Source organism: Megascapheus bottae, chromosome 2, assembly GCF_031878675.1.
Source record: "Megascapheus bottae isolate mThoBot1 chromosome 2, mThoBot2.hap1, whole genome shotgun sequence".
Taxonomy (NCBI): Eukaryota; Metazoa; Chordata; class Mammalia; order Rodentia; family Geomyidae; genus Megascapheus; species Megascapheus bottae.
In genome coordinates this window covers 46,138,920-46,155,990 of record NC_143510.1, presented here as the reverse complement: position 1 = coordinate 46,155,990, position 17,071 = coordinate 46,138,920, and the positions used below count along the sequence as shown (strand labels likewise).

The 17,071-nt window shown below is 40.3% G+C and overlaps 1 protein-coding gene across 5 annotated transcripts; it reads right to left on the bottom strand.

The window, feature by feature from the left end:
* Positions 1–1,076: 1,076 nt before the first annotated feature.
* On the bottom strand, positions 1,077–15,467 carry Lyldt1 (lysosomal-lipid droplet tether 1). 5 transcript variants are annotated; one of them, XR_016533653.1, is made up of 9 exons: positions 15,360–15,467; positions 14,336–14,457; positions 12,704–12,734; positions 11,872–11,910; positions 11,630–11,662; positions 9,134–9,158; positions 5,329–5,380; positions 3,498–3,818; positions 1,077–1,242 (listed from the first exon to the last, which is right to left on the bottom strand). XR_016533653.1 is itself a non-coding variant. In XM_090324940.1 (8 exons), the coding sequence occupies exons 2-8, from the start codon at positions 14,398–14,400 to the stop codon at positions 1,149–1,151; spliced, it is 339 nt and encodes a 112-aa protein (XP_090181066.1). In that variant the 5' UTR covers positions 14,401–14,457; positions 15,360–15,467; the 3' UTR covers positions 1,077–1,148. The 5 variants fall into 5 exon arrangements, 3 of the variants coding, with proteins under 3 accessions (XP_090181066.1, XP_090181089.1, XP_090181080.1); XR_016533652.1 differs by having other exon boundaries at positions 3,594–3,818; XM_090324940.1 differs by lacking the exon at positions 3,498–3,818.
* Between the last annotated feature and the right edge of the window lie 1,604 nt (positions 15,468–17,071).

The window sequence follows — 17,071 nt, the reverse complement described above, 5'->3', positions numbered from 1 at the left end:
CACCACTTCTGGCTTTTTTCTATGTATGTGGTACTGAGGAATTGAACCTGGGTCTTCATGCATGCTAGGCAAGCACTCTATCACTAGGCCAAACTCCTGGCTCAAGACATCAGGTCTTTTGCCATAGCTTGGCTATTGTGAATGGCCATTGGCTACAATGAACATGAAGTACCCATACTGTGTCCTGACTTACATTTTTTTTTTCAGATAAATGACCTACAAGTAGCCTGGTGTGCGGTGGCTCACACGTATAATCCTAGCTACTCAGGAGGCTGAGATCTGAGGATTGACGTTCAAAGAAGCCTGGGCATGGAAGACTGTGAAACTCTTCAGTTAACCACCAGAAACCCGGAAGTGGCACTGTGGCTCAATGTGGTAGAGCACTATCCTTGAGCTGAAGAGCTCAGGGACAGCACCCAGCCCAGAGTTGAAGCCCCACGACTAACCAAAAAAAAAAAAAAAAGAGCCTAAGAGTGATAGCAGATAGCAATGGATCATTTGGTGAGCCACTATGCCCAGCTTCACTTGGTAATTCTATAATTCTTTTATCTTTTTTTAGAAACCTTTGTACCGATCTCCATAGTGGTTATACTCATTTATATTTCATCTATGAGAGAAGAAGTTTAAAAATTTTACTTTATTGCTATAATGCATATGGTTTATTGTTTTGCTAGTGGTGTGAGAATTTTTTTTCTCCTCAGATTATATTCTATGTTGCATAGTTATTTGTCATATTCCTTTTAGATTTTTTTTTAGCAAATTAAAGCTCTTTCTTCCCTGTATGTAATATGTGTATATTTATATACATCTTTCACAAATATCCTAAAGAGTTCTTTTTCTGCAGGAAATACTTCTGAAATTGATGCCCTTTTCATAAACAATGGTATACTGAAATCATTCAGGCAAAAGTACATTAGAAATCAAAGGAACCTTCACAATTTTTGAGTTATATCTATTATTTTATAGGAGCAGTTTCTTAAATATTATAATCAAAGTCTTCTCCTATTACCCTGTCTTGTTGTCTCATTCAATTCTATCACAGCATTTCACAACCCAGTAAGAACCACAGGAGAAGATTTTTAAACATCCAGTTTATTTCCTTACATGTGTATTTGGTGATTCTTTGACAATTGGCATGTTCTTGAGTCTCAGTTGATTTCCAGGTTCCCAGGTGGCATTTCTTGGCTCAGTAATGATGTCTGCTTACTATTTTCCTCTTTTGTAGGCAACGGAAGTGAGCCCCTATGTGTCAGATGGATGTGGAAACATAATGACTTTATTCTCTTCTTTGCAAGGTAGTTTTGTCACTTATGATGCTTCTATACTCACATCCCCATAACAAGGCATTCAACAGATAGAAAATCTCTTTGATGTAGCTGTAGGCAATATTCTCTCTTTTTTTTTTTTTGCCAGTCCCAGGCTTGAGCTCAGGGCCTGAGCACTGTCCTTGGACTTTCTCAAGGCTAGAGCTCCACCACTTGAGCCACAGCACCACTTTTGACTTTTTTCTATATATGTTGAACCTGGGTCCTAGTGCATGCTAGGCAAGCACTCTACCACTAGGCCAAACTCCCAGCCCTGGCAATATTCTCTTTAAGCAATGTCTACCTGCAGAATCTTTTTTTTTAATTCTATACTTGCTCTTCATTTGTATTAAAGAGGAAAAGAATGTTTTGCCTCTGAACCAAATTGAGGCTTGAGTGATGATAGAAGTTTCATGAATGTATGCATTCTCTTAAAAAGATGTAATTTTTAATTTTTATGTTAACATACATTGGTAATGTAAGTTTCATTGTGATATTTCCACAATGCACACTGTATTTATTCCCTTTACCAAATTTCCATACAGATGTAATTTTTTGCCCAATTGTTGGAATATTTTGTGTGTTTTGATTAGTTGAGTGAGAAACAGGATTTTGAAAATGGAACATTTTAGAAAATACATGGAATATGCTAGGACACCAATTTTCTTTTTGCCAGTCCTGGGGTTTGAACTTAAAGCCTGAGCACTGTCCTTGGGCTTTCCTCAAGGTTAGAGCTCTAACACTTGAGCTACAGCACCACTTTCAGCTTTTTTCTGTGTATGTGGTACCAAGGAATCAAACCCAGGTCTAAGTACATGCTAGGCAAGCACTCTACCACTAGACCAAACTCTCAGCTCCACCACTTTTCTTAATAACCTATACTTAAACTTCATCTTGAAAGGAATTTTTTAAACTACCTATAATATTAACTACCTATAATTTTTCTTCACTACCTATAATCAAACTTCATCTTGAAAGGAAGACCAAATGAGCTCTAGTTGAACAGTCCTAAAGCTTGGCCATCGAGGGATGAGCATCTGAAATATCTTCCTCATGTGGGTTAAGATGTCATATGAGTTCTAGGTTGTAGGAGAGTTAAAAGGGTTGAGGAAATGGCTCATCACTTAAGCATTATCTTTCAAGTATTACACTAAAGTATTTTTTTTTTTTTTGCCAGTCCTGGGCTTGAGCTCAGGGCCTGAGCACTGTCCTTGGACTTTCTCAAGGCTAGAGCTCTACCACTTGAGCCTCAGCACCACTTCCGGCTTTTTTTCTATGTATGTGGTACCGAGGAATCGAACCCGGGTATTCATGCATGCTAGGCACACACTTTAACCACTAGGCCAAACTCCCGGCCCCTACACTAAAGTATTTTCTTAAAGAGAATCTGGACAAAGGAGTTAGTGTGTTTGACTCGATGTTAAATAAAGCCTCCAAAGTGATGTACATTTCTGGAATACTTTCCATAAGAAATCATGGGAGCTGTGGATCAAGTGGTAGAGTGCCAACTTTAAGTGAAAACGCTGAGATAGTTCCCTGGCCCTGAGTTCAAGCCCCAGTACCAGTACTCACATATGAAATATTATGCAAGCATAAAGTTAGGAAATGGAAATGTGGCTCAAGTATAGAGTGCCAACCCTGAATAAAAAAGCCAAGGAAGAGCAGGAGGCCATAAGTTCAAGCCACAGTACCAGCATGAGAACAAAAAGGAAATTATAAGCATCATATCTTTTAGTATTTTTAAAGGAAAAAAAATCTACTTTCTAGAATTTGTGCTGGTATTAGGGCTTGAAATCAAGAGCTTATGCTGTTCCTTAGATTTTTTTTTTACTCAAAGCTGGTATTCTATCACTTGAATTACACCTCCACTCTTTGGTCAATTGGAAATAAAAATCAGCTTTGTTTGTGCAGGCTGGCTTTGAATTGTTATCCTCAGATCTCATCTCTAAGGACTACAGGCATGAGCCACCAGTGCCCTGCTCATCTTTCCATTTCTTTATTCCATAAATGTCTCTCCTTGATTCTTTTTTTAAGCAAAAAGAAAGATGAAGCTGCCCATGGGAAATGGACAGGGGACCAGAGTTAGTGATCCCCTCTACCTAATTCTTGAACATTTTTTTTCCTATACAGAAGTAGCCATACCTAAAATACTGTCTTAATCATTGAGACTAAAAGAACTCTGCTTGTCCTTACCTGTCCACCTTTCTCAATTCCATTGTCCTTTTTACTTTCTTACTAGGGTTTTGCTCTACCATGTTTGAATGCATGTGAGGCTTGGGAATTATTTACCATAGCAGAATAGGGTGGACCTTGGGGGACAAGGTCATCTAGATAAATTCCTGCCAGGGTCACTGGAGTCTTTCTTTCTTGATGAGGGTTAAGGTGCAGGATTGTCAGGTGACTTGCTGGAGAGTTGCACCTTCAGGTGGTAGGAGATGGTTACTCTGATGGTTATTCTCCAGAGCTGAGCTGTGATCTCATTTTGGAGTTGTAGAAAAATCTGGACGGTGGATGCTTCGAGAAAATTAGAGGTAGTTGTAGATACATGAGGGAAAGACATCTCACCTTTTGTGCTCCCAACCTCAGAACCCACTGTTCTTAGTGATTTTGTCATCATATTCCAAAAGGAATGAGTATGGATCTCTGTAATTTACTGATAAGAAAAAAGCTCTTATTGGGCAATAGTGATTACATGTCATAATGTGTTAGAGCCTATATTTTCTTCAGAAAAACTCCTCTGGCTTTCCTCAGAGGAATATTAACTAAAATTATAGATTTAAAGGGCTTTTGATCAATAAAAAGAATTCTTGATAGTAAAGGCAGACAATAAATAAATCTAGAATGTATGCATAAATATATCTTTTGTTTTTCAGAGTTCAGCACTGAGCAAGGCAAAACATAATGATCTATTTCCATAAAGGCATGGGTTCCTTTTGGTTTTCGCTTAGAAAAGCCAACTGTATAGATAGGAACAACTTTTGTTCAGATTGGGATATGGAGTTCACTTTTTCCATTTCCTGGTTCAGGTAGGACTATAGTTGAGGTACGTCTGATTTTGCAAAAGTACATATGTTTAAATTGCTCAGAACCATGGCATTGAAGCCTTTTTAAACTATTCCATTTTCTCATTTGTACTATTGGAAGTCATTCTGAATGTATAATTTTAAATTCTAGTATGCTTGCTCAATCTTTTCTTCTTATCTTGTTTTGTGGAAATCAGTATCTCCCAAAGTTGGAGCATTTGGTTCTCAAATTTTCTTTATACCTTAATAATTCTTTACCCATTATTCACAATGTTGCTTTCCTACCTGTCGACTGAATGAAGATAATTTCTCAAAATTAGAGTGTACTCTGGGTATCTCTGATGGAGATTTTGTTGGAGAGAAAGCCCTGACTCTGTAGTTCTTTTGGTTCTTTTAGTTGTGTGATGTCTTTGATTTTATACACAGAGTCAATAGGTCTAGCCTGCCCTCAAGGCCTCGCTGGATTCCCTTCATCGTTCAGTCACTTTAATTAAAAATGGTTGTGGCTATAAGAACTCATTTGATATATTTACAACTATGCTTCCATTCATGAACCTACCACCAGTGCTCACTCAGATTTTCATGCAAAGATAGTGTGGATTCACTTTGTGTGAGTGGGGTTTGTGGGTAATCCTGAGGGACTGGTGATCAAAAAAATGCCTTCAAGTGTACTAACTTATTAATATTAGGTGTTTGTTTAAAAAAGAGTTCTGGGCTGGGAATTTGGCCTAGTGGTAGAGTGCTTGCCTAGTATGCATGAAGACCCAGGTTTGATTCCTCAGTACCACATTCATAGAAAAAGCTGGAAGTGGTGCTGTGGCTCAGGTGGTAGAGCTCTAACCTTGAGGAAAGCCCAAGGACAGTGCTCAGGCCCTGAGAGCAAGCCCGTATTGAAATTTGAGGCTTCTGACAGTCCAGGGCTCAGAGTTATATTCCTAGACATCACAAAAATATCCAGGTAGATGCCATATTCTTGTAGATTACCAATTAGGGCCACTTACCCAGTCTTGAGAGATGCAGATGACCTGGGTATCATAAAACAGTTGCTCATCCCTGAGGTGAACAAAGCAAGGAGACATTCTATTATAGGGGTCTAGAAATGGCCCTCACTCCTAGTTTGGAGTATATGCATTTAAAGTGGGAGAAGCCATACTTATAGAAACACTGAGAATCTGTCAGAGAGGTATTTGCAGGACATGGCACCATATATGTATGAACCATCCTTGTTCATGGCTACTAGAACTCTAGTCAGCCCTTTCTAGTTATTTATGTTAGTCAAATGCCTCAGTATCAAGGCTTTGGTGCTGGAAACACTCTGTTTTCTTACTTCTTAATCCTCCTTCTTTTATATACAAAAGTGGATGTAATGAGACATTCTCCTCACCTGGATTTCAACTTCCACCTTCACTTCTCAGGACACAGAACAGTTGACAGTAGCAGTTAAACCCTCAATCCACATTTTAACAACCTGTATAGTGTTCTAAGGGCCCTGGATAAAGGAAAACATCCTCTAAGGAGAAGGATGACCCTTTAGCTTCTGACCTTAGGGGTTAACATCTATGGAAAGTATCTCACAATGTATTCTTCCAGGCCATATTTCCTTATTGTGATGTGGTGATAGTCAAGTACCTTTTCATATTATATTCTCTGGAATGTCTGTTTATATTTAAACATTCCTAAGATGTACTTTTATTAGCTCTGTTTCTCAGAGGGAGGGGTGCTAGAAAAGCATAGAGTGGTTTTAACCACAATCCCCAGAATCTTCCTTAGATTTCCTTTTCCTTTCTTTTCTTTTCCCTCCCTCCCTCCCTCCCTCCCTCCCTCTCTCCCTCCTTTCTTTCTTTCTTCCTTCCTTCCTTCCTTCCTTCCTTCCTTCCTTCCTTCCTTCCTTCCTTCCTTTCTTTCTTTCTTTTTTTTTTTACCAGTCCTGGGCTTAAGCTCAGGGCCAGAGGACTGTCCTTGGATTTTTCTCAAGGCTAGAACTCTACCACTTGAGGCTCTGCACCACTTCTGGCTTTTCCTAAGTATGTGGTACCAAGGAATAGAACCCGGGTCTTTGTGCATGCTAGGCAAGCACTCTACCACTAGGCCAAACTCCTGGCCCTCCTTTCTTCCTTCCTTCCTTCCTTCCTTCCTTCCTTCCTTCCTTCCTTCCTTCCTTCCTTCCTTCCTTCCTTCCTTCCTTCCTTCCTTCCTTCCTGTCTGTCTGTCTTTTTCTTTCTTTCTTTCTTTCCTTCCTTCTTTCCTTCCTTCCTTCCTTCCTTCCTTCCTTCCTTTCTTTCTTTCTTTCTTTCTTTCTTTCTTTCTTTCTTTCTTTCTTTCTTTCTTTCTTTCTTTCTTTCTTTCTTTCTTTCTTTCTTTCTTTCTTTCTTTCTTTCTTTCTTTCTTTCTTGGAAGGCATTTATTTTGCTTCTTAGTTGCACATTTTTTTCCCACCAGTCCTGGGGATTGAACTCAGGGCCTGAGCCCTGTCCTTGGACTTTTTCAAGGCTAGAACACTACCACTTGAGCCACCTCATCACTTCTGGCTTTTTCTTTTTTTTGCCAGTCCTGGGCTTGAGCTCAGGGCCTGGGCACTGTCCTTGGACTTTCTCAAGGCTAGAGCTCTACCACTTGAGCCTCAGCACCACTTTAGGCTTTTTTCTATATGTGGAACCGAGGAATCGAACCCGGGTTTTCATGCATGCTAGGCAAGCACTTTAACCACTAGGCCAAACTCCCGGCCCCTCTAGCTTTTTCTATGTATGTGGTGGTACTGAGGACTCAAATCCTGGTCTTCATGCATGCTAGGCAAACACTCTACCACTAGGCCAAATTCCTGGCCCCTAAATTTCCTTTTCTTTTATAAATTTGCATTTTAATTGTAATTAATAGACGGGTTAGTTATATTTACCAGATAGAAGGTGCATTACTTCATACACATTGATACACCTTCTCATGTTTCTGTCCCCCCTCTCCTCATCTTGTTTTTCCCCTTCCCTTTCCTATTTCAAATAAACACATATACAATATACTAGATAACATGGTAAGATTCTGTAATAATATGAGAATAACCAAGGAACAACAAAAGATATGAGAAATAACATAGTACATTAAGAACAATCACATTATATAGCTCTTGTTTCCATATCCTGGAGGTCCTTTCATTTAGCCTCATATCCTATATGGCCTATGTATCTAGATTTTGAGCTATTGTAATCCTCTGCTAGGAGAGTCCAAGGTTTGTACTAATTATAGATTTCCTTTTCTTTCTACCTTTTGTGCCTATGGCTCATTCTCCTCAATCCTTCAACAGACACTGGAGGTCCTTGTGTTAAATCTTGTTTAATTATGATATAGAGGTATTCTATTTTAGTTATATATCCTTGTTAATGAAAGTGTGATTTATGAATAAGCAGCTTTGAGCCTAGTATATAAATCATCTCAGAATCTCAAGCCTACCTTAGACCTAGTAAGGAAAAAAATTTTTACACAAATACAGAGATGATTTATATATGTAAAAAAGCTTGAAAAGCCCTACTTGATAGGTTCTTGGGTTGAGTGGAGGAAGGGACTCTAAATATACCTATGATGTTCCAACTCTAGGCTCCTGGATATTTTAGGTGTTTGCCTATCAGCTCTTGAGAACTATAACTTGACCACCAAGGCTAAATCATTCACATTGACCTCCCTGCTATCCTGTCTCTGCTAAGTCCTTACTGCAGAAATATTAAGCTACTCCCCTCTTTGCTGCTGAAATGAACCCTACCTATCTGATTGAGGCCTGATCGTGTCCTCATGTCCTAACAACTATTCCAAGGGTGAAAGGAATTCTTTTGTCCCTAATAAGGTATTCTAGACTAAATGTCTGTACCTGTTGCACATTCTTACATTATAACCTAATCTGCAGTGAGTCAGAGAATTTTGATTAGGTGTTTGGAAATGAGCCCTTTGAGAGGTGACAAGGTCAAAGGATTTTGCCCTCATGCATGGGTTAGTAATCTTAGAGAAGGGAGCTTCCTTGTTCCTTTCACTACGTAGAAATAATGTAGAATAATGAAATGATATGAGGCAGGCGTGGACCTTCACTAGACACCACATTTGTTAGCATCTTGACCTTACGTTTCTACCCTCCCGACTGTGAGAAGAAATTTTGGTTGTTATAGGTTGTTACAGTGATGGGCAGAATAGGTAACTGGGCTGGGCAGAAGAGAAACTAACATGTTCATGGAGGCTTTAAAGAGACAGTTGATAGAAGGGCTATCTGGGCATGATATTTGTGATCCCCAGGGTAGAATTCAGCTCATTAGATTAGCCAGGCCAGTGCCCACTTCCAGCATCCCTACTGTTTCATGTGTGTCTCTTCCAGAGTTGCCCACTTGTTCAAAGAAGATGACCTTTTCTCATGGAGGAGGACCATTCTTTGGTCAAGGGGATATGAGAAGCTGAGTTCGCTGGTAGAACTTCCAAACAAGTTCTCAAGAGGGAAATGATCAGAGGACCTGAACTCCAGCTATACGCCAAGTAGAACATTTGAAGATTTGAAATTCTCCTTTTTTTTTTTTTTTGCCAGTCCTGGGCTTGAGCACAGGGCCTGAGCACTGTCCTTGGACTTTCTCAAGGCTAGAGCTCTACCACTTGAGCCTCAGCACCACTTCCGGCTTTTTTTTTTCTATGTATGTGGTACCGAGGAATCGAACCCGGGTCTTCATGCATGCTAGGCAAGCACTTTAACCACTAGGCCAAACTCCCGGCCCTAAATTCTGTCCTTTTTTATACCCAAACTTTGAGATATTTCTTCTTCTTCTTCTTTTTTTTTTTTTTTACCTCGAATCCGTGCATCTTCCTGCAGCTGAAAGGGAATGAGAATTCAGAATCAGAAACTTAGGGGTTGGTCTTTTGACTTTCATTGGATTAGCTGACTTGTTCAGATGTTAACTACAACTTGGGAAATAGGGACTTTGGTTGCTAATGAATCTAAATTCTCTATTAGTGGAAATGGAAATTATATTGTCTTTACATTTTTCAACATGGCTAGCCTCTTTAGTGGTAGGCGACCTACAATTATAATACAATTAGAGATACAAGTACTCATACAATAAACTTGTCTCTGTTTCTGGCTTGTCTGCTGTGACTTTTCTACCCCTTTTAGCCCTCATGAGTCTTCAGTGTTCAAATACATTGAAGTATTTGTAGAAGTATTTTAAAGAGTCCTCTTTACACCCTTCTGAATAAGTAGCTGATGATAAAGAAACACTTTGGGTCCTATAAGTTCACTTGAACCAATAAGGTGGTTTTTCTGTATTAGAATACTCTAGTGTAGGTCTTAGTTTTACCTAATCAGAAAAAAGTGCATCATAATGTTACCTCTTTCTGTTCAATCTTGCTTGACTTAATTGTTTGTTTGTTGTTTTTTGGCCTGTCCTGGGGCTTGACCTCAGGGCCTGGGTACTGTCCTTGGCTTTCTCAAGACTAGCACTCTACCACTTGAGCCATAGCACCACTTCTGGCTTTTTCTGGTACATGGTACCAAGGAATCAAACCCAGCTTCGTGGATACTAGGCAAGGACTCTGCCCCTAGGCCACGCTCCCGGCCCTGACAATTCTTAGTTAATTATTTAAGTACAAAAATTTCTCTTGAAACATTTCTGTGATTAGGATTTTTTGTTGTTGTCCTAATGGGGAGGGGGTTTTCTTTTTCTTTTTTCTTATTTTTTTTTATTGTAATTAGTAAAAGGGTTACATGATATTTGCCAGATAGAAGGTGCATTAATTCACATACATTGATACCCTTTCACATGTCTTGGTACCCATTTCCCTCCCCCCCACCACACCCCGGGGAGGAGGTTTTCTAATTAACTTCACACAGACTTCAACAGGGGGATAGGTGATGGACTATTAACTTCAGTTCCTGAGAGGATGAAAGTCAGCAAAGGCAAGTCCAGCTGTTATGGACAAGGCTTCTCCTACTAGCTCAAGTTCTGTCTAGAGGAGAGTATGGTACCCAAGAGACTAAAGTTCTAGGTAGAAACTTTAGGTCTTTTACTCTGACCTCAGAGGTCAAAGTTGGAAGAGAATATAAAGTTTCTGATTTACTTTCCAGTGTTCTCTTTTGCTCACATTCAAGTAGAAGCAAAGACTTAACTTTCATGAGACTACGTCACACACATTACAATAGAATATAGTGATATGTCTACTTGGACCATTGAAATGGACTTAGTTCTAAGAAAGAAAAGCAGTTTGGATGGTAATAAAATAAAATAAGTTTATTTCAATGCCATTTCACTTCATTTGCCCATCATCCCCCCTTCCTCCAGTTAGGAAGTGAGAGCTACTGTTCCTGAGATTACAGGAGGATCATATTATATTTAGATTCTAATTTTAATGAAATTATATAGAGGAATGCAAGGTTAAAAAATCTGTACAGAAGTTTCATGCTTCCTCTCTCATTCTATATTTATATTTTTCCTGTTATATGTTTTCTTATACTTATATAACGCTTATATATGTAGTATATTAATAAACACTTAGGTGCATTTTATCTGTTGGGCTACATTTAAGATGCACATCATGCACACGCACATACACAGTGAGAGCAAAAGTGAGAACAAGATTGTGAGTGAGAGTGAGATTGAGAGTAAAAGAAAGCGAGGAGAGACAGAGAGGTGGTGAGAGTGGCTTGGTAACATCTTAAGAAATGAATATATTGCATGGAAAAGGAGAAGAGAAGGGAATTGGTTTTTTTTTGTTGTTGTTGTTAGTCGTGGGGCTTGAACTCTGGGTCTGGGTGCTGTCCCTGAGCTCTTCAGCTCAAGGCTACCACCCTATCCCTGGAGCCTCAGCACTACTTCCAGTTTTCTAGTGCTTAATTGGAGATAAGAGTCTCACAGACTTTAGTGCCTGGGCTGACTTTGAACTGTGATCCTCAGATCTCAGCCTCTTAAGTAGCTAGGATTACAGGTGTGAGCCACTGCACCCAGTGAGAATTCTATTTGTGTAGAAGTTTGTACCTCCCTGCAATTAATGGACCTATGAACTTAATAGTGAAGTTTGTCCTGTCACTTGGGGCCTCTTTCAACAATCACATCAGCATTTTATATAACCACATGGAGTACTTTTGCTGAGTTTATGATAGAATTTTCTATCTTATCATACTTTCTCTGGACAACTGTTAAAGATCTTAACTTAGCTGCCTGGAGAGACAAGTTAGTGCTACACTTTGAAGGTATAACTTAAAATCTTGGACTCCTGTGCATCGAAGAAAATGAGATCAAGCACAAACGATGAGACCAGGAAATCTAGCGGATCGCCATTTAAGCTTACCTCCTTTTGTATAGCCTTAAAAGCTGCCACCACCTGATGTAATAAAAAAAAAAGCAGAAAAATGAACAAGTGTAGACTATTACTTTCTTACAAATGGATTTTTTTATATAGAAAATTAAGTTACCCAATATCCTAGCCATTAGGCTATGGATTGTGAATGCTGAGGGACTGTGGCTATAGGATAAAGGAATTCTCTCTTTTCCTACCTTTCATGTTGTCAAAAGTTACTCCTTTATACTTACCTGGTTCCACAGGGTTTCTGCAATTATGATTTCTCTTTCCTGTTGAAATAAGAAACAAATTTTGGGCACATTACTATAACTCTCCAAGAATCTGATTTGAAACATTATGGAACTATGGGACAGAAAAGAAAATATTTCTTGGGACTGAGATGGGCCTGAAAAATCAGCCATTTTTCAGATAATCCAAGGTCTCTCTAAGCTTTGTGGAGTCATTTTAAGCACATTTCTCCTTCCTATTGTCTCGATCTAGCAGATGAGCAACAGGTACAAACAGACCTACATACTTGTCTGCTTTATTCATACTGTATAACCTATCTGCCCTTGGAGACATTTGGTGTAGAAGCAACATTAAAATCATTTCTTGGTGTTGGGAGCCAGAGTGGAATCAAACTGTACCTTGACTTGCATCAGACAATGGCTTTATTGTCTTATTGTTTTCTGGCCCTAGTCTATGTAAATGACCTGAGATTTACCATATGAATGTAACACCTGGAGGTTCCCGGGGTCAGGAGGAGGGAAGAAGGGGGAGTGAAAAATAAATGCGGCAGTCTTTACCTGGACTGCGGACATCCCGGACCCGGTGTGTCTGTCTCTCTTCTATTTCTTCCTAGTCCTTGCCCCCTATTTCAGGAACCCCAATCTGCAAACCCTGGTTTGCTGCCGCTTGGCCCCGGCATCTTGGTTTTGGTGTACAATGACCTACCTGGCCAGTTGAATGCCCCAAACCTCAAAAACCTAAGCCTTCTGAGATATGAACCCTGTGAAGAGGCTGTTCTGCCTCCTGGTTGCCTCATTTCCTCCTCCTACCTCTCTAGGAGCCAAGAGTCTTTACCTGCGGTCTCATTGTCTTGTCTGTGGATGTGCTAGAAAGAAAGGATGATAGACATCTGATGAAGAGCACGAAGGTTATTCTAACATCATCCTGAAACTCATAGCAAGAATTCTTTTTTTTTTTCTGTCGGTTGTGGGGCTTGGACTCTGGGCCTGGGCATTGTCTCTGAGCTCTTCAGAGCTCTTCAAGGCTACTGCCCTACCCCTGGAACTACAGCGCCACTTCCATTTTTTTTTTCTAGTGGTTAATTGGAGATAAGAGTCTCTCTGTCTTTAGGGTCTTTAGAGCTCGGGATGGCTTTGAACCGTGATCCTCAGTTGTCAGCCTCCTGAGTAGCTAGGATTACAGGCATGAGCCACTGTCCCCATCAAGAATTCTTTTTATTCATTTATGTTAATTATCTTTAAATAGTTGTACAAAGGCGTTGCCATTTAACAAAGCAGTTTATGAGTACCAGTGTACCTTGATCAGTGGTAGTACCTTTCTGCCCCAGACCCACCCTTTCCCTTACTTTTTTGAATTTTGCTATATATACATTGAATTCTTGACAGTATTCTCCACTTTCTCCTCTTCATTCATTTCTCTCTTTAATGTACCCCATCTTCCCTTGCAAATACCCTATTTTGGGTGATTATTATTGGGTTTTGACTTTGCCGGTCTAAGGAATTGCATTATTTGAATTTTCCTTTGAAATCATACAACATTCCAGTTAATACATTTGTAACCATTCAAAAGTTTTTATAAGCCTGGATGGAAGGTGGCTCAAACGTTAAAATGCCTGCTTAGTAAGTTTGAGGTCCTGTGTTCAATCTCCAGTACTCCACAAAAATACATAATTAAAAAGAAAAGTTTTATTACCAGATGCTGGTGGCTCATGCCTGTAATCCTAGATACTCAGGAGATTGAGATCTGAGGATTGTGGATCAAAGCCAGCCTGGGCAGGAAAGTGTGTGAGACTCTTATCTCCAGCTAATCACCAGAAAACTGGAAATGATGCTATGGCTCAAAGTGGTAGAGCTCTAGACTTGAGTAAAAAGAGATCAAGGACAGCATTCAGGCTGAGTTCAAGCCCCATACTGACAAAAAAAGTTTTTACACTGAGCCCATGCTTCTTTCTGAGATAATAAGTTATGCAAGCCATCATTTTGCCTGACAAAATTTAAAAAGCTGGAAGTGGCGCTATGGCTCAAATGGTAGAGTGACAGCCTTTAGCTTAAGAGCTCAGGGACAACACCTAGGCCCAGTGTTCAAGCCCCATGACCCACAAAAGAAAGAGTTTAAAAAGCTTTATTTCATTTTGACAAGGTGCTTATTTGTGAATTGGCACTGAGTATAGCAGCCCAGATTTCTGGCAACAAGATGATCCATAGAGGATGTCCAATCTAAGAAGTTTTTGTTTTTGTTTTTCCAGTCCTGGGCTTGAACTCAGGGACTGAGCACTGTCCTTGGGTTTTCTCAAGGCTAGCACTCTACCATTTGAGCCACAGCACCACTTCTGGCTTTTTTCTATGTATGTGGTACCAAGGAATGGAACCTGGGTCTTTGTGCATGCTAGGCAAGAACTTTACCACTAGGCTAAACTCCCGGCCCCAGTCTAAGAAGTCTTAAGGATCCCCATTAGTTGCACTTTACCTTGTGTGCTCACTGGGTATCATTCCTGCCTTTTGTTCTTGATCTTCATAGGCATGCTTTGCCATTTTCTCTTATATAGAAACCAAGGATTCTGGAACCCAAGATGGTGGTGGCTCCAGGCCCTGGGGAGAAAGAAATGAATAGAAGGTAGATATATGGTGAGAAGAGAAGCACTTTCCTACTGGACAGGAAGTTCTGTCTTGGTCTCATAGTTTAGAAAGTGTCTTATTGTCAGCGTGTGTGTGTGTGTGTGTGTGTGTGTGTGTGTGTGTGTGTGTGTGTGTGTAGTACTTAGGTGCATATGTCTAAAGAAAAAAATAAAGGTGAAAGGCACGGACATTTTGCCTTAGGAAAGGTATCCTCAACAAGTGCAGTAAACTTTTCTAAGATTGTACATCAGGAGATAGCCAGAGGCTCCTTTGGTGGGAAAAAAAAGATAGGAAGTAGTATATAGTAATTTCAAAACAGGGAAGTCCTTCACCCCATTCCACCTGTTAGCCAGCATCTTAATGGTCTACCCTCTACTGAGGGTAGAACTATGGGCTAGAGGTCAGTTAGTGCTGGCATTCAAGTGATTTGTAGAAAGGGGTGGAAATCCCAAAATTGGTGTTATTTCAAACACATGGGGTTGAAAGGCCAAAACATTGACCTAGATAAGAAATAAAATCCTAGCTGGGTGCCAGTGGTTCATACCTGCAATCCTAGCTCTTAGGAGGCTGCAATCTGAGGATTTCAGTTGGAAAGCCAACTGGGGAAGGAGAGTCCATGAGACTCACATCTCCAGTTAACCACCAGAGACAGAAGTGGAACTGTGGCTCAAGTGGTAGAATGCTACCCCCGAGCAAAAACACCCAGGGGCAGTTCCCAGGACCTGAGTTCAAGCCCTAGGACTGGCACCAAAAAACAAAACAAACAAAAGGAAACAACTTCTTTAAAGATTTCTCCATCCCCTTTTCCCCCTCATCGCATCTTCTCTGTCTCCAAATCCCAGTAAGCACTAAGATAGTTATGCCCGGACACTCACCTAGCCTTGCTACCCACGTCGCACTTTGCCTTGCCCTACCCCTCCCCTCTTAGCCTGCCTGTTTGAACTTCATCACATAGCAGTCTCCTACTTCCCATGTCATCAGTCTTCTCAGTTCTCTGTGACCTCAGCTGTGATGTCATAGGCCTGGGGCCATTTGGCCCTCCTATTGTCACATCATCTCAGGCTCCATTTAATCCCTGTGATAATGGTGAAATAAAGGGAAAAAATGTGAAATTTTCAATTTAATTTCTGGAGATTCTTGTTGTTATTGTTGTTCATAGAGCTTGAACACAGGGCATAGATGCTATTCCTGAGCTCTTCTCAAGGCTAGAGCTCTACCTCTTTGAGCCACAACTCTACTTTCAGTGTTCTGGTGTTCATTGGAGATAAGAGTCCCGTGGACTTCCCTGCCTGGGCTGGCTTTGAACTATGATCCTCAGATCTCAGCTTCCTGAGGAACTAAGATTACAGGTATGAGCCAGCAGCACTCAGCATTCTGGAAATTCCACCTTACTGCTCTCTACACATTGCTAACCCAGATTGAACCCAAAAGAAGTCATCTTTACCTTGATTTTTTTCCTTTTTTGCTAGTCCTGGGGCTTGAATTCAGGGCCTAAGCACTGTTCTTGGCTTTTTTCAAGGCTAGCATACTACCATTTGAGTCACAGCTTTTTCTGTGTATGAGGTACTGAGGAATAGAACCCAGAGCTTCATGTATGCTAGGCAAGCACTCTACTGCTGGGCCACACATGTTTCTTTTAATTCTCATAAGATATATTTTATTTATTTATTTAAAGGAATGGGATTTTTTGGGAAAATGTTTCATATCTACTTGGTAAAGTTGTATCAGATTGCTTAAAATCTTTGAAAACAGAAGTAAAGTATATGTTTCAGGGAAGGCTAGAGATACATGAATACTCACACCTGCTGAATTATTTCAGTCTTTCTAAAATAAGTGAATTATCAGAGTGAGTGGTGGGATCTTATGAAAACAAAAACAAAACCACAAAACAACTGTGACGTCCTCTGTTGAGGGTGGAGCACATTGGAGAGAAGACAGTACAGACCAATAATCATAAGGTTGATGTTAACATAAGTTAAATGTAGCAGCCTGTTATATCTCTTGTACTAGCACCAGAATTGAAAATGAGACTCCAAGTAACTGGAGAATTCCCTATTCCTTGGACCAGGAGTTTGGCCTAGTGGTAGAGTGCTTGCCTACCATGCACAAAGACACAGGTTCAATTCTTTGGTACCACATTCACAGAAAAAAGCTGAAAGTGGTGCTGTGGCTCAAGTGGTAGGGCTCTAGCCTTGAGAAAGCCCAAGGACAGTGTTCAGGCCCTGAGTTCAAGGCCCAGGGCTGGCAAAAATAAAGAGTTCCTATTCCTGGGAGGCTGTTTTCGAGTTCACCAGTAATGCTTTTGGTGAGTTACACTAATTAAGGATAGAGGGAGGGTCAACGAAGTGCTAGCTGCTATAACAAACCATGGTAGAAAGTGGTATGTGAACACTGAGGTAAGGAAGAGCCAGTCTTGCCCTAATAATAAAAATCTGATGTATGTCCACAAATATTTTCATGTGTGTAGCTCAGAGCTTTGACTATTCTAATAAGCCAACACTTATTCTCTAAGTCTAGAATACCTTGCCAGTGAGATTCTGAGTGGTTTCAGAGCAAGGCAAAGGGCAGAGTGAGACTATTGTGCAGG

Excerpts from the sequence above, each read along its gene's own strand:
- Lyldt1 (XM_090324940.1), bottom strand. The coding sequence starts at position 14,400 with ATGGCAAAGCATGCCTATGAAGATCAAGAACAAAAGGCAGGAATGATA. Across the intron at positions 9,159-11,629 it reads TTAAGGCTATACAAAAGGAG|CTGCAGGAAGATGCACGGAT; the intron begins GTAAGCTTAAAT and ends ATTCCCTTTCAG. Across the intron at positions 1,243-5,328 it reads TCTGCATCTCTCAAGACTGG|GGGCTCACTTCCGTTGCCTA; the intron begins GTAAGTGGCCCT and ends TCTGACACATAG.